Here is a 24,716-nt window from a genome sequence, read left to right on the forward strand (position 1 = left end):
CATTGATACTTGTAAATACGGAAGTTAATCACAAACTCTAATTTGGTCTCATTCAGTGTGGAAGAATTAGTGTTCATAAGATTTAAAAATAGCAGCTTTTTTCCATCAGTGCTTTTTAAAGCAAAACCCAAAAGGTAAATAAAGATTGCCTTACTAAATCTGATATGGGTACCTCTTACTACTGCTTCTCAAAAATAGCACTGCAACCAAGTCTGCCTATAGTTCAATGATTACTGTCTTCAGTTTATTGATAGCTAGGTATAAAAGCATAGAACACTTAGGAAAGCTCGAATAAAGAGTCACAGAACTAGAAAAGCTTGAAAGCCAACATAGTCCAGCACCCATTCCTGAAGCAGGGCTCTCCACAGATTAACTCAATACAATTGTTGTCATTGTGTACAATGGGTGTGTGGTGCTTTCTGCACCACCAGATGTAGCAACCAATCAGACCCATCCACTGATTGCCATGTTTCAAAAAGCATTGAGCCTACAAATTGACCCCACTCCCACACACCTTCCTGACTAACTCAGTCTGCCTCTGATGCTCTGCTTTCCATTGTGCAGTTTGCAGGACAGTGACTCAGGTCTGTATCATGCCACTGACCTCACTTTTAAAGAGCTGTTCATAGAGTAACGCTGAGTTGAAACCTGCAACTTCTATTTTGTGTTCTTTTGAGAAATGCTAGCATAAGCTTCAATTCTCCCCCCCCCCCCTTACACTTCTTTCTTCCTTCCTCTTTGAGGGTAATATATAGGCCAGTTCCAGGGCTCCCACTGGCGACGTCCGTAATGAAAAGTGTGGTTCGCTAAAGCTTGAGGCAAAGAACCGAGTCTCTCTTATTGGTATCTGTAACCAAACTCCAATTCTCTAGGCACCGAGCACAGAATGACAAATCTAATAATATACCTAAGAGAAATGTATGTGATTCTGCTCTTTTATGTACCAGTGACACTGTGGTGCAAGCTCAGCACCTGCTATTGTATTTTGAAGTTTGATACATATTTGTTCTTAAAGAAAGTGGCTGCTCTAAATTCTGCTGGGAATGTGAACATTTAGGAAAAAACCATGGCCCTCACCCCATTCTTTCAAAGTTGCAAAACAGAAATAGTATGAGGTATAGGAAATAAAAAGAATTGTTCTTTTCATGGCTGTGATAAATCTGTGGAGGATAAGTCAACAACAACAACATTTAACACTTGTATATCATCTCCAAAGTGTTTCACATGCACTTTCTAGTGTTAATCCTTACATCAACACTGTTTGGTGAGTCAGTACAATTATCCTTCATAATGGTGGTGGTGGTGATTGAGACTGAAGGAGTAGCTTTACAAAGGGTACCTACAGAGTTCATTCAAGTTACAAGATTTGAACTGGGGACTTTTGGATTCGTTGCATGCTCTCTAGCCCCTGTGACACATCAGCACATATTAGTCTTATCGATGACCATTAATCATCATTGCAAGAGATGAAGCATCTGTATTTTGGGACAGTACATAGCTGAGAGTACCAGATGTTGAGAGCAGATGACATAGGACGTTCATCACCATCATGCCTTGCTTGTCAACTTACCATCAGCTACTGCTGGAAACAGAATGCCATTCTGTGGCTGTCCTTTTGTTGGTATGACCCATTAATAGATGAAGGCCTGTATCTTATGAAAACCATATCAGAACTAATTCCCAGGCCAAGTTGTCACGGAACATTATAATTAGGAGAGCCACACAATGCACTTGCATTCCAAGCATATTTACTTGGAAGTGTCTACTTGGAAGTTTACTTGGAAGAGCTACCGATCCCAGCACCATTGGCAAATTACAGTTCCCATTATTCTTTGGGGAATATGTGCTTTAAACATGCTTTAAATGAATGGGCATGTGTATGCAGTTTAGCTGACAGCCTCTCATCATCTGTCAATGGTGGCGGTGGTCCTGGACACCACTGGTTTCTTCCTGTTCAACTTTCATAAACAGAGGTTTTCCAAAATGGCAGCTGTTCTGTTTGTTTATGTGATTTAGACTAAGCTGGTAGTGTGCTTTGGTCATTATCCTGGCACTGAAATGGAAATTTTTCACTCCCTTTAGAAAATACGGAGTTGGCAGAAATGTATTTTCCTCCCAGTCTTATGTTCATGATCAAATCCAAGAGATGGCTCTCAGAATCAACAGACATGAGAGTATAAATTGATTCATCACTCTTTCTTTGGGGGGGGGGACAGTCATAAAGGAGAGACAATTTCCCTCCCTGTTCATTGCTAATTACTTAATTGAAGGGCAGGTCAGTGTAAAATTCTGTTTATAACCTGAGAGTATTAAGCCAACATGTTGAATAGCTGCTGTATGCCAAAGCCCTAATCAGTGTAGGTAATTTTTTGGTCTCTAAAGAGGGAGTGTGTGCCAAGGCGAAAGTAAATTTTCAGCCAGTTAATTGGTGTCCAGTAAAGCAAAAGTCATTTATGATTGTCTCGGAGGATACGCTTTATATTTCATTTTCCTAGCCAGATGGTACACGCTACAGCAGTACCAGTGAGGGCATGGTTAATTGGAAAATTGGCATGCTTTAGGGTGATTAGCTCATTTGTATCAAAAATCTCGGCCATCAACCATCTCCATGCATCTCCACTGCCTAGATATACAAGTGTTTCCATACAGTATCTCATCCTTTGCCTTCTAGGATAGTACTGGAAAACATAACAACATCAGATAAGCTTGCTGGAACAGGTCAAGAGCCCATCCAGTCCAGCATCCTATTCTCACCGTGGCTGACCAGATGCTCATGGGAACTCCTGAGTGCAACAATACTCTGCCTACTAGGTCTGGGAGAGGTCAGCTTTTCAACATTGCGGTGTATCACCAGCCAGACATTGTGATATAGTGATATATTGCGATGTTGAAAAGCAGAGGAACAAGCTGCATTGGTCCCAAGGTGCTAGGTGGGAGTGGCAGCAGTTTCACCCTGGCGCCTGATGCAGCCTTTTCCTCCTGCTGGGCGCTGGCAGTGCAAGGACTCCCTCCGCTGCCAGCACCTGCAGCACAGAGGGAACAATGAGCCACACCAGCCATTCTTCCTGCTGGATGCTGGCAGGGGAGGGAGTCCCTCTCTGCCAGCACCCATCATGCGGAAGGAGTCAGGTGAAGGAGCCATCATACTCTAGCTCCCAAACTGGTCCTGGGTGATGTATGGAAACATTGCCCAGACTTAACGCCCAGCTGCAGCTTCTGGCAACTAGCACCCAGTGGCATAATATCTCACCCAGAGAAACTTCCATAACCATTTAGTGTTAGTGTACCCCATCTGTTAACTGTTCTCTGATAGCTTAGATGAAGATGTAAAGATCCAAGATCTTAATTGAAAATAATATTTTGATAGGTAAAAGCATGCAATGATGAAGCCCAAAATTACAGTTTACTATATGTACGGCTTACACAATTATTTTGATGATCCTTAGTTAGAATGAAACAGTGAGAATTTTAAAAATAAAAAATGGCAGAGCAGAATCAGCAGTGGGGGAAGGCCCTGTTGTGTTTCTCTTGAACCAGGCACTGTCAAGAGACATGGGAGGCGTAGAGTGAGTGGGAGCCCTGCTTTAGACCATAGTGATATACCCCTTATAATCCCCCCCCTCCACACACACACTTACAGAGCCATGAGGAACACAGGAAGCTTGTAAGATATGGAACTGGGCAACCACACTTCTTTTGTTTCACATTTTTTTCCTAAACGTTTCTTGCTTTTTATTGTTCTTCTGTGCGTTACTGTGCTGGAGTTCCTTAATGAGATGTAATATTCAGCTTGAATTTATGTTCCACTCCATTAACTCTTTCCTCCCCCTGCTTGAAGTTTGTCTGTACTAATCAAGATTTTTGTGAAAGCTTGTTCAGCAATTCTTCGATAAATGTATCCTCCTTACAGGCTAATAGAGGTTAAAACACTGCAGCAGAGAGAAAACGATATCTTGCAGAAGGTTGTTTATGTTATACGGCATTTATTGGACCATTAACGCTTTGATCTGCTTTCTGCTGTATCAAACCTGCACAATTTGTGACCCATGAAGCCATATGCCGCCTGCCAGCTATGTGTGGCCACCCAGGAGAAGCTCTATAAACTTCCAGGTTCTGCTGCTTACCTAGCACATAGACAGATTCATGGGTGATAATGCTATCAATGATTACTACTAGCTACAATGGCTATGCTCTACTTCTGCTGTCAAATGTGGCATGCCTTTGAATGACAGATGCTCAGAATCACAAGTGGAGAGGATGCTGTGGTACTCAGGTTCTATTTCTGGGCTTTCCACGGGCATCTGGTTGGCCTCTGAGAACAGAGAACTGGACTAGGTGGGCATTTGGCTTGATCTAGCAAGTTCTTGTTATGTTCTTAGAAAACAAAGAGTTCCGCCCAGCACCTGGCAGGTCACAATAAATGACTACTACTAGTCGCATTTGGCTTGGCAGTAGGTATGGAGGAGAAATTCGTTTCCATATGCATTTAAGGCCAAATCTATCAGTTTTGCATTTTCTGAAGCAATATGCAAACAAAAACACTGCTGTCCTTCAAAATTCACACTTATCTGAATTTTGCAGTGTAGGTTCACCAGCCAACCAGTGTTTATAAAAATACACGTTAGGAGAAACTGTGCAGGAAATGAAGAAATAATGATGAAAATAACATGCACAAATGCATTGCTTTCAAAAATGTGTACATCCGTCAAAACTGCATGTTAAAATGTTTTCATTAGGAGGAATTTGCACTAAAATTCTGAAGGATTTTAAGGAGAATTTTGTTTCAAGTCACAAATTGCTGCAAAATGTGGAGGATGAATTTTTATTTTTTTATAATAATATTTATTAAAGTTTTAAAGGTTACAAAAAGAAAAAATAGAGAACACCATATTAAACAAAAACAAAACAACACATCACAATAGTGAAAAACAAAAAAAAGAAAGAAAAAGAAAGAAAGAAAGAAAACAAAAAAACACAATTAAAAAACACAACAAACCTTCCCATAACTTATCTTTCATTCGCTTGTTTCCTTGACCTCCTCACACCTCCCTTTTTTGTATTCTAGTTCAGTTAGCTATTTCAGCAAATCCTTTCCATCTTTTCCAATTTTTGTCCTTATCTTAATATAATGTGACTTTATTTTCCCTCTTTTCACCAATTAACAGTCTGTTTTTTCTTAATCCTTTATAACATTTCTGCTAAAACCACATAACTTCATTCCAACATCCTTCTAACATTCCTTAATTTTACAATGTTTCTGTAAATAAACTTTAAATTTCTTCCAATCTTCTTCCACCGACCCTTTTCCCTGGTCTCGGATTCTGCCAGTCATTTCCGCCAGTTCCATGTAGTCCATCACCTTCATCTGCCATTCTTCCCGGGTGGGTAGATCTTGTGTCTTCCAGTACTTTGCAATAAGTATTCTTGCTGCTGTTGTGGCATACATAAAGAAAGTTCTATCCTTCTTTGGCACCAATTGGCCGACCATGCCCAGGAGGAAGGCCCTGGTTTCTTCAGAAAGGTATATTTAAATACCTTTTTCATTTCATTATAGATCATCTCCCAGAAAGTGTTAATCCTTGGGCGTGTCCACCAAAGGTGAAAGAATGTACCTTCAGTCTCTTTACATTTCCAACATTTAATATCGGGCAAATGATAATTTTTTGCAAGCTTGACTGGTGTCATGTACCACCTGTAAATCATTTTCATTATATTCTCTCTTAAGGCATTACATGCCGTAAACTTCATACCTGTGGTCCATAACTGTTCCCAGTCAGCCATCATAATATTATGTCCTACATCTTGTGCCCATTTAATCATAGTTGATTTCACCGTTTCATCCTGAGTGTTCCATTTCAACAGCAAGTTATACATTCTTGACAAGTTCTTAGTTTTGGGATCTAACAGTTCTGTTTCCAATTTTGATTTTTCCACCTGGAAGCCATTTTTTTTGTCCAAATTATACGCCTCCATTATTTGATAATAATGGAGCCAGTCTCGCACTCTATTTTTTAGTTTTTCAAAACTCTGCAGTTTTAATCTATCTCCCTCTCGTTCCAAAATTTCCCAATATTTCGGCCATTTGGCCTCCATATTGAGCTTTTTCTGAGCCTTCGCTTCCATTGGTGACAACCACCTTGGGGTTTTAGTTTCAAGCAAGTCCTTATATCTTATCCAAACATTAAACAGTGCTTTTCTGACAATATGGTTTTTAAACGCTTTATGTGCTTTGACCTTATCATACCACAAATAAATGTGGAGGATGAATTTAAGATGGGGGGGGGGAATGAGAAACTGAGAGAACTGAAATTGACAGATCTCTCCATCCCTAACAGTATTGCTGGTCTGCAGTTGCTTGGTTAGTGTTTCCAGTTTCCACCTTGCTGTTCCTTTTTTTGCATCCATGCATGGATCCTCATCAAAGTTGAATTAAAGCAGTAGCAGCAGTAAAGAAGTCTAGATGTCTGCTTGCCTTCCAGCAACCATGATACGACTTTTTTTGGTTGGTTGGTGGAAATGGCATTATATCACTTTCATAATTCTAATGTACATGATGTCTGGTGATGACATCTGAAAGGAAGTAACTTCTTGCAGCTACAGGACAAACAATATTAGTACCCTCAGTAACAAGGGTTTGGTTTTTGTATATATATATAAATCCACGCAGCTGTAGAAGTCAGACCAAGCAGTTTATATGAGATGGAGTAGTCTTCACTCTTCATAGTTTTGAAGAGGGGAGTGGTTTTTAATGTTCCCAAAACTTGAAAGAAGTTATTATTCTTTTTCTGTCATCAACTTGTTTTATAAATTATTTGTTAGAAATCATTTTTGTCTGTCTTGAATTTTAAAAAAGCTACATTTATTTTTTTTAGGTTGCATTCAAAGATCATTTGGGGTGAAATTCATCCCTGGGCAGAAGGCCAGCGAACGGCCTGCGTATCAAATAGTGCTTAAGCTGTGCGTAGCTCTTGTGCTACTGCACTGGGCCAAATGCTAAATGTCTGATCATAAATGTGCTGCGCGTATGGGCAGCTTGCCAAAATATTTGCCCGGTGAAAGATAAGAGCCCCTCTCTGCAGGGTGTGGTGAAGGAGCAACAGACAGGAACTGCTGCCAGCAGACATGACTGAGTATGTGAGCTTCCTGCTTTTGGCCTTCAGCGAACATTTCACAAGCCCTTCTCTAAACTGGGAAAGGAAAGAAGCAGCTTCATACATCGTTTCAGCGCTTCTGGAATAGCCCCCTCTTTATGCAGATAGCCTTGGGTACATTCAGAGCCTTCGGATAATTAACGGATGACACAGAATGGATCTCTGCTTACACAGGAGTTACTTAGTGCCGTGAGGTTATAGCCCTAGTCAAGTGTGTTTGTTCATGTACGCATCGTGTGATCCAGGTTGCATCTGCTGGCCTTTTCATAGTTGCACTGAACCTTCACTTGTGTACCCAAATATATTTAGGCTTCCTCTGTGTGTCATCTGGCTTGCTCCATTCTTTAGGGCAGGCATGGCCAAACTTGGCCCTCCAGCTGTTTTGGGACTACAACTCCCATCATCCCTAGCTAACAGGACCAATGGTCAGGGATGATGGGAACCGTAGTCCCAAAACAGCTGGAGGGCCAAGTTTGGCCATGCCTGCTTTAGGTTGATGAATCCCATACAGGAGCCAACATGCATTCAGGTATAGGCTTGGTACAAATGCAACTCTTAAGGCAGTACAGTCTCTTGAAGACCATACAGTTGCATGAGTATCCATGAGGACATCAATGGGAGAGGTGTATTTTAACTTACATTTGTTTTCATCTTTTCACCCAATTATCATTTCTCTCTCTCTCTCTCTCCCCTCGTCTCTTCATGTAGGAAAGTGTTTCCAAATGGGATTCCAGAGGAGTATTTCTTAACAGCCACATTCCGTGTTAGGCGAAACAGCAAAAGAGAACGGTGGTATTTGTTGCAAATTTTAGATCAGCACAACATGCCACAGGTTAGAACAAATGGTCTTTTGCCTTCCCAAGTGTCAGGTGATAGATACAGCTTTGTAGGAAAGCAGATATTTTCCTCTCTGGGATCAGAGTATACTCAAGATGTTTTTGCTGTTATGGCTATATATAGAATCAGTAACTGTTCTGTAATACAGCACTGGCATGGTAAGTGTGTAAGCTGCCACCCAGGATTGCTGTGAAACTGAAATTCTCTTTTGAGTTGTGGTGAAATAGAGACGTAACAAACAAAAAGCAAATTAAACAATAAAGGGTTTAGAACTGATGCTTGATGACGAAGCTGCATGGGAGACTTTTTTAATGTCCAAGGGTGGGATCCAAAAGAGTCTCTTGCACAAGTAGAAGGCACATCCAGCTGTGTACAGGGAGTAGTGATTTTTACCTGTATCTGCCAGCAGTAGCTCCCACACTATATCCAGTGCCATTCTGGAGAACCCTTGATCCTCAGGAATGGCTGTATGTGTGTGGGTGCACAAATGCACAAGAGACTGCAGTGGGAATGAGGAAGCCCCACTGGCCAAACAGAATTCCACTATTGATTCTCTGCATCCTACCAACATATAATGAGGTGTGAACTTTTAGTCCGTTCTTGGCTATTTTGCATTTTCATTGTTTCAAACCGCTTCTAATTTGACTGCTTTTTTCAGGTTTACATCACCATTGATGGTACGAAAAAAATTGTAGAGTACATTGCACAGTCCGCCCAGGGGGGCTCATTGCACTACACCTTTAGAAGTCGGGAAATCCACCCTGTTTTTGATCGGCAATGGCACAAGCTTGGCATCAGCGTGCAATCAAGGATCATTTCTCTCTATGTGGACTGCAGCTTAATTGAGCAAAGGGAGATTGATGAGAATACTACTACGGACTTTCAAGGGAAGATTCTTATTGCTACCCATTCTTTAGATGGCAAGCCTGTAGATGTAAGTTGGGTTGACTGTGAAAGTGTATTTCAGTGATATAAAAATGGGTGATCAAAACATATTTATCCCTACAAAAGAAAAGCTTTGCAAGTTATTAATGTTATGTACTGGGACCCTTTGAAATAAGAAACATGATTCTTAAGAGATCAAACAACAGTAGCGGATGAGGTCGTGGGATGGAGATAGTTACCTGCTCTCCTGGCAGGTGAATCACTGCTCCTTATTGGGAGGCGTGAAGTGGTGGCAAAGTCAGTGCAGTGCGAACATGACAGTGCAGGCAGTCTAGTGCTCCTGTTGGTGCATTTGCACCATGCTGTCCTCCTTGCCACTTTACTCCTTCCTCTCTCCATCCTAGTACGCAGCAGCGACTCACCTGCTGGAAGGTCAGGTAAAGATCGCCTCCACACCATGCCACCTGCTACTGTCAAACAGGTGCCACAATTTAACATATCAGGTTCCATATAGGCACATTATTATTTTTCTAGAGTGCCTTTCCTCTTGCCAGTGCAGGATAGGCAGTGGGATGGACTGCATTGCATGTAACTCAAAGCGTTCCGGAAAACTGGTTAGGAACAACTCGTGGGCTTCCCACAGGCATCTTTTTGACCATTGTGAGAAAGGGGATGCTGGACTGGGTAGGCTTTTTGGTCTGATCAAGCACGGTTCTTTTTTATGGTCTTAGTCTATTGTTGTATATACATTACTAGCTTAAGACGCAGCTAAGTCATTCTTTTTCTAACTTCGGATTGAAGCTGGTTTGGGGAGAAATGCACCAAGACACATTATTTCGGGGGGGGGGGATATGACAGAAAAAACCAGGTTAGCTATGGGGTGTATACACTGCTTTTCCAAAGCAGCAGTGGGAGTGCACTGGATGTGGAGTAAATGGGTGTGTGTACATGGCCTAATAGAAAGGACACAAAAGGAGAAAAGGGGTGTAGAGCTGAAAAGAAAGCATTTAATGAGCTGCTTCACATGCCACACTAAGCCGTAGTTCATTTTGAATCGTGCCTCCCACTCCTCGTGTGGCTTCCTTCCACCCCCACGAATGTTGTGTCTGCCACAAACAAACCATGGTTTAGGCTGTCATGGTATGTTTATTTCAAATACACCAAGGGCTTATGTACTTCCGCTTGCCCCATGCCTAGAAAGCGTGGGTCTGGGTGATTTCCCACTTCTCCTGGGCTTTCTAGGCATGGGTCCAAGCCATTTTGCCTTCAGCTTGCTGCTTTCCTCCAGACAACTCACTATTTAGCACTAAATCAGAGCAAACGTCAATCTGGAGCAAACCCAACTGACATTTGCTCTGATTCAGTGCTAAAGATCAGGTTTTCCCTGAGGAAACCAGCAGGGCAAATGGAAGTGTGGGTGAGGCCTGAGAGTGGTGATCCGGAAATAAACTTAAGAGTAAACATTGGTTTGTTTCTGGCTTATTGCTCATGGTTTATTTGAAACAAAACAAACCACAATCTGGGTTTGTATGACATGACAAACTATACTATGGCTTGTTTGTGCCACAGGTGCAGGAGAGAGCTACATAGGGATGGTTGGACATTCACATAATCCATGGCTTTAAAGTGACTTACTGTTACGTGTGAACCAGCTCTATAGGATGTAGAAAGCATTTAAATTACACATTTTAAATTTTACATTGCCTCAGCTGAGGAATATGCAAAAGTGACTTTAATATCAGCTGTGAGTCACCTCCAAGTAAGATTTCAATTTTTTTTTATCTGTAGTAAGAGAGTACTACTACCTATTTTCACATTCCCTTTATTCCCTCAGTCCTATTCTTTTGTTTGTGCATGACCACCGACTCCTTTCCATCTGTTTTTAGACTGTATAAATGTCTCACAATTCTCATGCATAGACTTTGCTCTGCAGCATGCAAACTCTTGCGTAATGTGCAACTTTTGCAAAAAAAGACGCTAGTCAACTATTTTTTCTAAGAGGATCAAAGCAGTTCAAATATATTCCAGTATTTTTATAGCAAACTCAGTGTACAGAATTCTCTGCTGCTTGCTGTGTAGATGATTCAGTACATGGGGGAAACAAATATTTGTTCATACTGTTACACATCATCCCAGTTTTCATAAGCGGTGTGAGATTCCAGGGGTTGTAGGCCTGCTTCCCAGGGTCTGTGTTGCCTTTTGGGACAACGAGACACAGTAGAGTCTGTGGTGTCTTTAGGACGTATGGTTTATTTTACACATATATACAACCTGTATCTAGATGGAGGGAGTGCATAACATTCACATCCCAAGAGGGTCCTCTTCCTGCCATTGCTGCAGCCTTGAATCCCAAGAGACCCCAAACATCATATCTGGCCCACTCTGAAGCATAAAACAGACTGCCTGCCTTGTGCAACCCCCTTGCAAAAGGGACACCTTTTTCCTGTTTACTTATGTCCTCCACCCTGTAATTCTGGAAACTTCCCCCTCGCAACTCTGGGATTGTCCTTTACTAATTACTCAGAGCTCAGGGCGGGGTCTCCCCACTCTGTGTCCTGCAGAGAGCCTTTTGCCTTTGTTGACAGCTTTCTTGATGGGTTAATGTCCTTGTTTCATAATGGCCCATCCCCAAGCAATTCCCTGGTCAGGAAAACAAGTCCAGCCTGTATTCTTACGCTGCTAAATCCATTGTTTAAACTCCAACATTTACTTTGAGCAGTTGAGGGGGCAAGAATATATATGAAGGTTTCATTTCATAACTTTATTGTGCTGCAGTGGGACATGTCTTGTCCTCTCAGTTCTGCCAAACGTCAGCCATGCCAAGAATCCTGGAACCTCCTGTGCTCTGTCCAGCATCATTTCTGTGGCTATGAGAAGCTGATTTAGCTGACCCTGGTTCACAATGACCAAGTGTTCCTGCCCTGCCTTCTAGCAGAGATCCATACTTCCACCCTAGAAAGGAACAGGGAAGTAGCAGTACCATCTCTTCCCTGCGGATTGCCAGGCCAGTTGCATGCATTAGTGTTGGAACAGACAGGCACCTGGGACAAAGCCATGTCCTAAATAATTTTACTATATTGTTACTAGTATTAAGAGTGGATGAGTTTGGAAATAAAGGTAGCACTCCTCCTAGAAAAAAAATAAAAGAAGCGTGTTTTGGAGAGATATACCTGCCAGTTTTGAAACATATCCTTAAAAAAATATCAAGTAAGTTGGCCAAAGGAATGTAGGAAACTGCAATATTCATCGTGGTAGATAAATGCAATTGCTTTTTAAAAAATTAAACAGTATAAATAAGAGCTGTGTTTGGCTCAATATACTTGTGTTTTGTATTATCAGATTAGATTATGTGGGCTGCTCCCATGTTCACAAATAATATATGCAAGTACAATATTTTAAAATGAAACACTGTAATGTGCTTTCTGAGTTTACAACCCAAAATAGAATTTGGCGTACGTAATCCCATTCATTTCTATGAGTTCAAGTGGTTTAATTTTGTGCTGGATTGTGGTCACAGAGGTTTCAGATGTGTCAGGATTGATTACCTTATAAAGCTGATAAACACCTCTGTGTTTACTAAACAGATTGAAGTTGGCCGCATGATAATATACTGCAATCCCAGTCTTGCTGCTCAGGAGACTTGCTGTGAATTATCTGAGAATATGGTAAGTTAAGAAAATAAAAAATGCAAGTTTTCCCCCCACCCCAGAAACACACAGATCGGTACAGTCCTTCTTTCTGCATTTAGAAATGCAAATAAATTTCATGGTATCACAAGATTAGTCCGTTCTTCAAAATGGAAGTGTGACCTAGATTAGTTTTTCAATGCTGAAAAATATGGGATGGAAAAGGATCAACACTTGAGAAACAAGAATTCAAGCAGAAAAGGAATATTGAAAACAAGAGAGATTTCTATGGGCAACCGTTGTCGATGCATGCCTATATCATGGTTCTGTTTGGGTCTCATTAAACTTGATCGGTACAATTGCTGATGAAGGTGGAGACGCCCGTTATATCTTTTAGGTAGAGTATTTGATAAACATAAACATCTGAATACTATCTGCAAAGAATCCTTAATGATGAGCCTTAGGTCTTATTCAGGCTTGCCCTTGCCCCACTACTTTCCCCTGGAGAAAAGCCGATCTTTACTTCTAAGTCAGAGCAAAGGTTAATTGAGTTTTCTCTGGATTGACGTTTGCTCCAATTTAGCACCAAAGAGTGGGTTTTCTGGGGGAAAGGCAAAACTGCTTGGATCCATGCCTAGAAAGCAGCGGGAAACCGCTTGGACCTGTGCTTTTTAGGAACATGACAAGCCAAAGTCTGGATGCTCTCTAATTCCCTCTCTCATTCTAGCTAGGTGTTATTTTCTGTTTTTTCTACCATTTTTCTTATTTTTTCCCCCCATTTAGAAGTATTGTGCTGTTCATATGGCTAAGAACCTAGTAGATTAGTCTGACCCACAAGCTAGCCGCTATACATAAAAAGCACAAAATATTTTGCTAGTTCATTTATAACATCCTTTAGCTACGTGTTTGACATTACTGCGATCGTATTTGCCGCATCAAGGATATTTTTTAGAAAAAGCTTAAATTGAATTTTGCATGTAAATCAGGCCCTATCTCACACATGGAATGATAATGTGGGTAATTGCAGTCATATACATACCTACTCAGAATTAATAAGCCCCACTGAGTTCAGTAAGCCTAACTCCCAGATAAGTGTGTATATGTTTGCAGTGTTAGATAAGATGCATCCCCCCCCATTGTTAAAGAATAAAATATATGTATAGCATTTAGAAGAGTGTGCAAAAAGAGTGGTTGCCCAGGCTGCAATCCTATTCCCATTTACCTGGGATTAAGCCCCATTGATCTTAATGGGACTTGCTCCTGAATAGGTAGGTATAGAATTACACTGTAATTTTCATATCCAAACATGCTAAAGCAATACATTAGATGAGGAGATTTCCACTTGCAGCCCCAAATTCCCTCCCTAGGAAGTAAGCATCACTGAACACCACGTGACTTACTTTAGATTTAACTTCCATAGAATTCCTCTGTGGTTCACTAATATTGGTTTTCTAAAATTAAAATAAAATAGATCATTCGTGGCCTGATTTTGAATTCAGGTTGCTGTTTTCATAATGCTTGCATCAACGTGGAGTTAATTTAATCCTTCCTTCCCCTACAGAGTGTAATCTCTACAGATGCAAAAGGCACTATAGAAAAAATGTTTTGATCACTGTAGATGTAGACTTAAATCGGAATAATATATATTTATTATTTCAGTGCCCTTTGGAAGAAAGCTTGAAAACTACTGCAGCATCACCATCAACTGTTCATGTGGGTGAAATACATGCACTTCCAATAATGGAAAAAAAACCTGAAGAAAAATGCTTTTGTTCTTCAAATAAGGTACAGGACTTAGTTGCTTATACATAACATTTTTTGCTTTTTGTGACCTGTAACATTTGTGCTGCTGGCTAATAACTTTGGCTTTTTGCTTGCACCTTTTGTCCCTTGTATTTTAGCTAGTATTTAACATTTGTGGAGGTTACGTTATTTTTAATATAGACTTCACAGATTAATGGAACCATGCCAATGGTGCAACAATGGCCAGCTATTATATACTCCTATATAATATATAGGGCAATAAAGTTCTTCTGCAACGGCTGAGGCAGTAATGTGTTAAAGATGACATAGAACCAATGCACATCCATAGCCTCTGTGAAACAAATTTTACCATAAAAAACCCTCAAGAGGGTTATTCTGTCAGTGTAAACACACACCTAGCATGAATGACACTGACTGTTCAGAATTACAGGAGATTAGAGGAATCTACAAGGGAAGCAAATACTATAATAAAGGGTTATTTCAGCTACCTCAAGTTGATTGGATAAATGTCACTCCAAGGTATACTGCAGAGATGAAATTTCCAAAAGGTATGAATGATTGTTTCCTGGAATAGCTAGTTTGAGAAGCTGCACAGTGTGAGGCAGTCCTTGGCTCTTTCCTAAGTGGCGCATAGAAACTGGACTAGGATGTCAATATAGCTGGACCACTATGGAAGAACAGCTCTGATGGGAGTTCAGTTCACAGGTATAGATAGAGACATAAGAGTCTGAGAAAGCGCCAGCCGTGGCAATCTTTAATAGGTGAATGAGACAAATACTGGGACCCTCAAAACCATGATTCAGGATCTTAGAAGCAGAAATCTTAGTAGGGATCTGGGCCATAGCTGTCAACCTTCCCTTTTTTGGCGGGAAATTCCCTTATTCCAGCGCCGTTTCCCACTGCTTCCCGCTGCTATCCTGGATTGTTAGATACCCTGTAAACTTTCCCTGGGATAGGTGAGGCTGCTGATCCCTTATTTTCAAATCTGAAAGTTGACAGCTATGGTCTGAGCACCCCGTGACAGCAAGAGGAATCACTTGTGAATCAGTAGCAGGTACATTACAGAGAGACTGCATATCACCTCACTAGGAGGTTATCAGCCAGACCCGTGAACTAGCCTGTTTGGAATGGGTGACAGCTTTTGATAAAGCATTGCTGTTTTAAATAATGTAATTTGCATGTCATTTTCATGAACACAGCAAATGTCAAGCTGCAGCAGACATTATGCAGTTAGAATACAATGCCTTTTTTAAAAAAAAACAAAAACCCAGCAACTTATTCTTATAGTATTTTTGTGCTGGAATGTGTGGGTGAGTGGGAAATGAAATGTTTCAGGCTTCAACGATGGCTCACAGACCACACAGAAGTGGTACGTATGTGTGTTCATGCAAGACATAAACAGCAATACAAAACAAAAATCCCAACAGAATGTAAGAAAATGTGTGAAAGATAATATAATAGTAATAATGTCCCAGATACCAGTGACCATACGCTCAAATATGTCATCCTCTTCAGCATACTGAAGTCTTACCAGAAAGGAGACAGAAAAGGAATTAATATAACTGTGTTTGGGAAACTTGTAACATTTCACCTTGGAAAAACTCCCCATCTGCAATTGCATCAAGGAGTGATACTAGTTCCCCCTTTATTAGGGAATAATTGCTTTTGTAACATCAGTAGCCATTGCAGCATGGCTGGGGAGCCTTTGGCCCTCCAGCTGCTGTTGAAGTCCAGTTCCCATCGGTGCTGGCTTGCATGGCAGTTGTCATGGACTGTCTGGACACAAAGGAATGGTAGGAGGCACCAGCTGGGGAACCCCCAAGGGTAGAAGGCTCAGAGCCCAGGGACTCGTGGTGAGACAACAATGAGTGGTAAGAGGGAGAAGTCTGGGAGGAGGAGGAGTTGGAAGCTGAAGTGTAACAGGGTTTAGTGAGAAGACAAGAGTCTGTGGCTGTGAGAAGTCCACAATTGGAAGCAGGAGAGGAGGAAGACCAAGAGGCAGAGATGAGTCAGGCTGGTGAAGAAGCCAGGAGCTTCCCCACTCCTGCTGCAACAAGTTCCCCTCCTCCCTGGTCTCCCAGGATCAGGAGAGGTATGAAGCGTGAGCAGCTAAGGCAGCCACACAGGTGTAGTCTCAGATTGCTTGGGAAAGACCCGGGAGAGGAGGAGACTTATGCAGCTGTGGGAAGGCAGGGACCTTCAGTCTCCACAACTGCTTCATAGGGACAAGACCTATCATTAGGCCTGGCACTCCTGAGCGGATCCTGTTTCTTTTAATAAAGAGTTAACTTTGCTTACTCTGTAACATCTGGAGTGTTACAGGTTCCCCAACTCTGCATTATATCATTCCTAAACTTCAGCCAAGAACTCTTGCATAGTCAGTAATCAGTGCACTTAAGGTAAGGAGCAAAAAACAAACAAACAAAAGGCATGAGGCAACAGTGAGAGTTGTTGTAATACCTGCTGAGGTCACAAAGGTGCTACTTTTTCTTCTCAGTAACGTAACCATAGAGATGAGCAAGGCTGAATGGTAAAGGGCTGAACTCTGTGTTTTCTTTTAGCATTATCGAGAATGACTATTATCCAGGCACTGCTCGTACTGCTTACTTCTCTAATGTAAGATGCTGGAATAAAACATTTCAAGCTTTACTTTAAACAGGGAGAAGCAGGTGTTCCAGGAGTACCTGGTTTGCCAGGACAGAAAGGAGGAAAGGTAAGATTCTAGCCTCATATAAGCTTCACTGGTGGCAACACTGATACAGTGGTACCTCAGTTTACAAACTTAATCCGTTCCGGAAGTCCTTTCTTAAACCAAAACCGTTCTTAAACTGAGGTGCATTTTCCCTAATGAGGCCTCTTGCCGTCAGTGCCCTTTCACTGTTCAGATTCCGTTCTTAGACCGAGGTAAAGTTCTCAAACCAGGACACTATTTCTGGTTTTGCGGAGTTTGTAAACCAAATCATTCTTAAACCAGACTGTTCTTAAACCAAGGTACCACTGTATTGTCTTACTGTACATGTTAGAGAAAGTGGAAGTGGGGAGGAATCCAGCACATTCTGGTTTCCTTTGAAAAGCAAAGTAAGACGCGCTATTTCAAAACCCGTCCAACTCAATGACATAGCAACGCAGGGGAAGTTACAATTTACTTTGACATAAATTACACTGGCTTCCTGCAGCCAGTGGATTCCTCTGCCCAACTCTAGACTGCATGGAATCCAGGTATTTGAAGGACTGTCTTGCTCCATATGAATCTCTCTGAGCTCTTTGATGGATGCTCTGCTCTCAGTGCCTTCATCTTCATACATTAGGTAGGTGGCTACCAGGGGCAGGGCTTTATTTATTGTGGGGCCCCCGATTGCAGAATGCTCAAACATATTTACTTGAGAATAGTTTTAATATTTTGTTAGATGGCTGGGGAAAACAATTTGCTTGGTAAAAGCTTTTGGTTGACTTGGATTTTGGCAGTGCTGTGATTCGGTTTGGATTTATACATTATTTATTTAGTTATTGCTTCTATAAGCTGCCTTGAACATGATAACGATGGATCCCATCTAATGTAGCATTGTTTCAGTGCCTGGTGAATTTAATCTTTCATATAAATGAAGGCAGATTCCACTTTATAATTGTCAGAGGTGCATTCACACATCACAATAACCCGGGGTTTCTGACATATAATTTATTGGACATGCTGCCCAATTACTCCTTCTTTGATCCTCCCCTTTGCACAAGTGTCTAGGAGTCTATCCTACACCTGCTTGAAAATGCAAAGGGTTGAGCCCTGGGCATTTGCCTCAGTTTCTGTTGGACTACAGTGGTATCTCTGGTTGCGAATGGGATCCGTTCCGGAGGCCTATTCACAACATGAAGGGAACGCAACCTGCAGCGGCGCAACTGCGCATGCGCAAGTTGCAATTCGCCACTTCTGCACATGCGTGTGATGTCATTTTGCGCGTCTGTGCATGCGCAAGCATCGAAACCCAGAAGTAACCCTTTCTGGTACTTCCGGGTCGCCGCGGGATGTAACCTGAAAGAACATAACATGAAGAGGATATAACATGAGGTATGACTGTAATTTGCTTCTGAGACCTTTTTTTTAAAAAAAAAACAACACAAAACTTTCCTCATCTTTGAGTACATTTAAATAATTGGCTGAACCTGTTTTAGGGATCTAATATGGTCAAAGCAGCAAAGCCAGGTTGAAAAATCTTTACTTGAGTTTGAATGCAGGTGTTCTTTCAAATCTAATTCAGCTCTGAAAGGGCTATTTCAAATTTCACATTATTCTGCTTGTCAGTCTGCTTATCGGAATACAATAAAGAGTTTATGCTTCCAGCCTGTCAAGATCAGCTTCAGGGAGCTTTGTGGTGTTTCCTTTTACCAGGGCAAAATGATTAAAAAAAATAAAAATAAAAATCAGCATTTAACAAATGCAGAGACCCCACTGACACCGTCCTTTGTTGCTAGCTCTTTAACAAAACTGTGGCCTATTTTTGTTGTTTCATTGCCATCTCGTGCAATCTCCCATTCCAAGGATTGGAAGCAATTGGAGGCAGTTTATTTTTCCTGCTTTGGAAGCTTGATATTTGTTTCTAGGCCATCCTGCTTTAGTGTAGGGGTGTGGAACAGTTTCCACCCTGTGGGCCAAATCCTCATGGGCCAAATTTGGCCCACCTGCCCATCCCGTGATAACGCAATGATCTCAGCTGATTTGGGACATTGAAGCCCCGAAATCAGAACCTGAAAGCACCATGAAGTCTTGAAAAGAGCCTTGTGCAGTACTTTAAAGCCCTTGGGGTTTCTGCTTTATTGCGCATCAGCTGATAGGTGGTAGAGCCAAAGCCCACAAGGAACTGCCTGAGTTTCAGCTTTGCTGCCCATGAGCTTGATGGGTGGTACAGCCAAAATCTGCTTTCTGCAATCATTGGTTGTGCGACTGAGTTCCATGCAGGGGTCTTGCTAGTGCAGCCAATCTAGCAGGCTTCAGTTCTGCTACTCATCAGCTGATAGCAGAGCCCTGCTTTCCCCTGCCAACACACAACTGGGAGTGCATTTTAAGGCTCCTAATTGTGTGTCGGCACGGATGTCACATATGACGTTAGGTGTGGGACAGGTGGGCGTGGTTTGGGGGAAGCAGCTTCATGGGCCACATTTGAAACCCCAGCAAGCCAAGTTTGTCCTGTGGCCGGAGGTTCTCTGACCCTACTCCAGTACTTTGGGTAGATGCTCCTAAAGTGTTGTAGTTAGGGCTTATTCTTGCCTCAAGTCCCAGCAGTAGAAGGTATTCAGACAGTTTTAGTATGTTACCAATAAAAAATCACAACCCACCCAATTTTGCAAGTTTGACTTGGGTGTATGGATGTTGTGGGGTAATTCTGACTTTTTTTTTTTTTTTTTTTTGCTGGGGGAGGCAAAATGAAGGAGCAACATGCAGAACATGTTGGAAAACTGCCAGCAGCCATCATTTTATTTGCCTAGAATCCATCTGGGAATAGCACTACAAGACGATGCCTTTCTTATGTAACCTGCTCTTCAAGGCCATTCTTATAGCTCATCTTGGTGACCCTCACTATGCCCTCTCCTGCCCCCGGCCTTGTTTTATGCCTCCTTTGACCCTGTCCCCAGCCCTGTCCCCAGACTAGTTCTGATCTAATACTGAAGCTGAATAACAGATTCTATCTGTGTCCTCTCTAGCCTTCATTTTGTGCTCAGACTGCCCTGATTCTGATGGCTTCCTACCTACTGTATATTATTATTATTATTATTATTATTATTATTATTATTATTACTACTACTACTACTACTACTACTAAATTCATTAGTTGTTTCATCTTGCTCAAGGCAACCCAAAGCAACTTACAACCAAATAACATACTTTTTGGACTGGATACTTGTGTATCAGTACAGTAATTTCAGAATAAACTCCATCAGAGTAACAAAATACCGTATTTTTTGCACGATAACACTCACTTTTTTCCTCCTAAAAAGTAAGGGGAAATGTCTGTGCGTGTTATGGAGGGAATGCCTACAGGTGGCATGCCTACGGATTTTCCTCCTCTAAAAACTATGTGCGTGTTATGGTCGGGTGCGTGTTATAGAGCGAAAAATACGGTAATTAGTCCCCCACTTAACCACAACCAACCAATACCCAATATCCATCTGGGACATGCATGTCATTTATTACAATCCCTCCTTCTCTCCATAGAGTCCTGTGCTTTATCAGGTGGAGTTATGCCTCAGTCCTGCTTGTTTGTGTTATGTGGGAATTGAGTTGGGTCCTCACTTGTGCTCAGCAGATTACCATTGGTGTTGGGAAAGATGGTGTGGGGTGACAATTTTTGCTGATTCTTCCTTGCCCCTTTGCCTGCTGAAAAGATGGTTGGGGACCCTCTGGGAGAGCAAGAGAGGTTGTACTGGGGACTGCAGAGAGACTGCAGTATTGGCAATAATTGCCACCCCACCTTCCTCCAGCATAGAGCCTCTGCTGAATCCCGGATTCCTTGTGAAAATGGAAGAAATTATTCCAGTTGTGCATGAACAAGCCTGGATCCCACTAACTGAGGGTTGGGGTTTTTTTTGTGGGGAGGGTATCTTTTTCTCTGTTTTCTTTGATATCTGCTGCTCTGTGACATTTGTTGGGTATATAATACATGCACTTTAGTTCCTGTCTTGTTAACTTCTTTTTTGAAGTCCTCCTTTGCTCTTGTATCATGATAGCTTATTTAACCCTGTGAACATTGCTGCATATCGCTTGAACGGAAATTCACTATTTAGAGGAATAATATTGGCGGCCCTTAGTACTTATCTTCAATGGAGCTTTCCTTTACTCCATTTCCAGTTCATAATTTCTAAGTGCAGACTGAAGTATTACTAATGTCAAAAACATGGCGATATCATAATTATATCTCATCCCGTTTCTGATACTCCGATGACCCTCAGTTATGTTCATTATGCCTCCTAATTTCACCAGCATATTCCAACTGTATATCAGATTTCCTCAACATCCGCCTACCAGTCATCTGAATGTAAATAAGTTTTCCAGAGCTGAACTTTGATGTATACACACTCTGCAATGTGAAAAAATTGCCTTTCTGTGCAGCCCTTTGAGTATTGTTTTAACCAGTTTCTTATCTATCCATCCACAGTGCTACCTTACAGTCCATGATTTCCAATTTAGGTAGAGATCTCCCATATGGCGCAATATCAGATGCTTTGCTGAAATCTAAACAGACTAAACTGACTGCATTGCCCTTGTCCAGAAAACCAATTATCTTTTCCAGATTACTTTGACATATTCTACCTTTCATGGACCCATGCTATGTTTCTTTTTGTTTGACCCCTTCTTCCTGTCTTGTATCGTTCTTTCCTTCCATATTTCTTCTGGGAGTTTCAGTTACGTTGATTTAAAAAACAAAGCAAAACCTGCAGTTAACACACTGACAGCTCAATGCCAAACACATTTATTTGAAATGAAATCAAATTTCTTTGAATGCAGCTAGGCATATTTAACAGATCCGTAGGACTGAAGCTATAGTCTAGCCATCCCCAACCTTGTGCACCCCCAGATGTTTTTGACAATAACTCCCATCATCTCTGGCCATTGGAAGACACCAGGTTGAGGAAGGTTGATTTAGTCCAAAGCTCTGGGTGACCTTTGAGATGACAGAACAAGGTGCTGCTAGAATGGACTGCATCAATTCAGGCTTCATGTCAGGGATTACATTTATAAGTGTTTTCTTTACATTCAAAAAAGAAATTACTTGAAAATAGCAAACTAGTGCAGAATGAAAGAGACTGGGAGAGAATAATTAATCTGGACAGACACCTTTTGTGGTACTTTGTTACTTGGGCTGTTTGTGGGGCTGCCCTCGAATATGTTTTGGAGACTGAAGCTGATAATTGTCACTGGTCATGAAAATTCTGCATTGGCTGCCAGTGAGCTACTAAGCCGAAATTTAAGGTGTTAGTACTAGCATATAAAGTTCTAAATGGCTTGGGACCCAGGTACCCAAAACTGCCTTCCCCAATGTCAACAATATTAGATCCTATGGTTGGCAGGTCAGTTCTTACTGGTGGTGCTGTCACTGGGGCTTGGCATTGACCAATGACAAGGTCTTTTCATTGATGGTCCCATTGCTGTAGACTGCCCTCACTGGTAAGGTGTGTCTGTCTCCCTCATTATTGACTTTCAGCTGGAATTTATGACATTCCTGCTTACCTAAGTGTTTGATAGCTGAAGTCACTGTTGTTGGCAACACACACTGGTTGAGAGAATCTTTAAACGGTTCTTTCTTTAAAAGTTTTTAAGAATTGTTTTTATTATTGATTTGTTTGTCACACTGGGCTCTTTGGGGATGAAAGGTGGAATAAAAATAAAATAAATATATAAATAAATTCATCCACCCATAGCAGGGCATTCAGAACCAATATCCTCCACCCGTAGTCTGAAGTGGTACAATCCATTCTACTACCTTAGGTTGGAGGAACCTGTTTTTCTGTACTGGGGTGTGTGGCACGTATGAACAAAATTCTCTGAGAAAGGTGACACATTATTGGGCCAGTGGACACATTGAGATTTTTGAGAGCGTCATGGTTGCTTCTCTTCCATCTCCCTACATGCACATGCACATGCACACACTGGATCTAACATATCTGAGTGTGCATATCATTGCCTTCTCCATTCCTCTGACAGTTCATTCTCTTCTCCTGTGACACCCCACTTTGTTCTCCCTGCCTCCCCCAGTTGCTCTGTTTTACTCCCCTGAAGTCTTCCATATCGCTCCACTTTCCCTCTTAGCTTCTTAGTTGCTCAGTCTACTTTCTGTTTGGCTGCTCAGATTGCAGCCCGAGCCTTGAAAATCACATAGATTTCAGAGGGGAAATTGGGGAGACCATTGCCCTCCTAGCTGCCTCCTTCAGTTCTATAACAATCCTCACCACCTTGTGATGATAAGGGCCATGGGGGGAGCTCAGAGGCTTCACAGGCACCAAGACCTCAAGGGTCTCATTGGGGACCCTAGAGTTAAAAGGTTGCAGCAAAGGGATTAGAAGCCTTCCCTGGTTTATAGGAATGTGAATCATCGTTGGAGGGTCTAGGAATGACTAATACCATAGGAACTAATAGACAGTCCGTAAAAACTTTGAAAGAAGTTTTAACAATTTACTCTACATTCTTATATGACTTACAGGAATCTTAATAAATAGATAATCAAAAGGGGGTGAGCGGGTTAAATAAAATGCTCAGGGTAGTATGAACCCCATATAGCACACAAACTGCCTCATGGGTCAAATGTTGGCTGCCCTGAACCTAGTTCAGCTGTGCATGGACTGAAGAGCTTGTTCGATTTGAGTCTGGCCTCTGCTTATTAAAGTGACAATTACATGATGTAGGCATAACTTCATAATCTAATTTGCTGTAGTCCATAGTTATCTTAAAGGCTTAAGGGGAGGGGAAGTTGATTTACTGTTGTCATGAAGCAGCTGTGTATATTTAGCATGGTTTCTAGTTAGTCACACTGAAGTCTTTTTTTTGTAATAAAAAAAAGAATAGCAGACATAGAACTGCATGAATTCAGAGTATGCAGTGTGTAAAAATACATTTCAAGAGACGACGAAATGGTTAGGAGCTCTCTTAAAATAGCTGGAAGCAGCACAGGAAGCAAAATATGATGTAATGCTCATTCCGTGGGCAGTCACAGAAACTGACATGATTAATTTCTGCTCACCCTCTCTTCTTCCTTTCCTAAGTGCTGGTGGCAGTTGCTAATAAACATAATCAGGATTTCATCCTGCTGCTGGTGACTGAACCAACTTAGTATGTCTGCATTCAAAACCGTTTCACTGAGAAACACTAAACATCATTACTTCAATTCACTGGGTGTGAATTTCTGGAATGAGTGCAAGCATGTGCAGCTCATTTTGCTTGATTTGCTCTCACCCCCCCCTCCCCGCCCCCTGCTCACATGCCAATAAATAAGTGGTGCCAGCTGGTTTTTACAGGTGCAGCCCTTTGAGTTTCTGCAGATGAATGCTGTGATTTCAGGAAGACAGGTATAAAAGCAGCAGGATGTAGCTCATGGAGGCAATTTAGTGTATATAAAGAAGTAGTGACTTGCAAAAATGCCTTATTTTTAGAAAATATTAACTCGATTGCTTGCCTAATTGCTTTCCATCATTTATATGCAACTGCTGTTGTTCAGACTAGCAAAGAATCAAACCATACCCTAGCCTTATGGGCAGTTGCTTATCCCAAGAGGTATTCTAACAGACTCAGCTTTCCTTTCACAAACAGCTATTTATCTCATCTCACCTGTTTTACTTAACTTTATGAGCATCAGTAGAATCTTAATAGAGTCTGGCATGAATCCGGACTGTCCCTGAAGGGCTCATTCCATTTACAGAAGGGACTGAAACACCCAGCAGCAGGAGGGCAGGTGATTTTTGCTTATTTACACTT

At 41.6% G+C, this 24,716-nt stretch overlaps 1 protein-coding gene across 8 annotated transcripts in view; it reads left to right on the forward strand.

Annotated features, from left to right (window-relative positions):
- The window catches only part of COL19A1 (collagen type XIX alpha 1 chain), a 186,063-nt gene that overhangs the window by 41,234 nt on the left and 120,113 nt on the right, over positions 1–24,716 (forward strand). For all 8 annotated transcript variants that reach the window (XM_083607147.1, XM_083607148.1, XM_083607143.1 and 5 more), the window contains 5 exons: positions 7,860–7,983; positions 8,647–8,922; positions 12,458–12,538; positions 14,159–14,284; positions 16,923–16,976. In XM_083607147.1, the coding sequence (XP_083463273.1) occupies positions 7,860–7,983; positions 8,647–8,922; positions 12,458–12,538; positions 14,159–14,284; positions 16,923–16,976 (661 nt within the window). The remainder of the gene's footprint in view (positions 1–7,859; positions 7,984–8,646; positions 8,923–12,457; positions 12,539–14,158; positions 14,285–16,922; positions 16,977–24,716) is intronic.

This window comes from Podarcis filfolensis (assembly GCF_964270895.1).
Source record: "Podarcis filfolensis genome assembly, chromosome: 3".
Classification (NCBI taxonomy): domain Eukaryota; kingdom Metazoa; phylum Chordata; class Lepidosauria; order Squamata; family Lacertidae; genus Podarcis; species Podarcis filfolensis.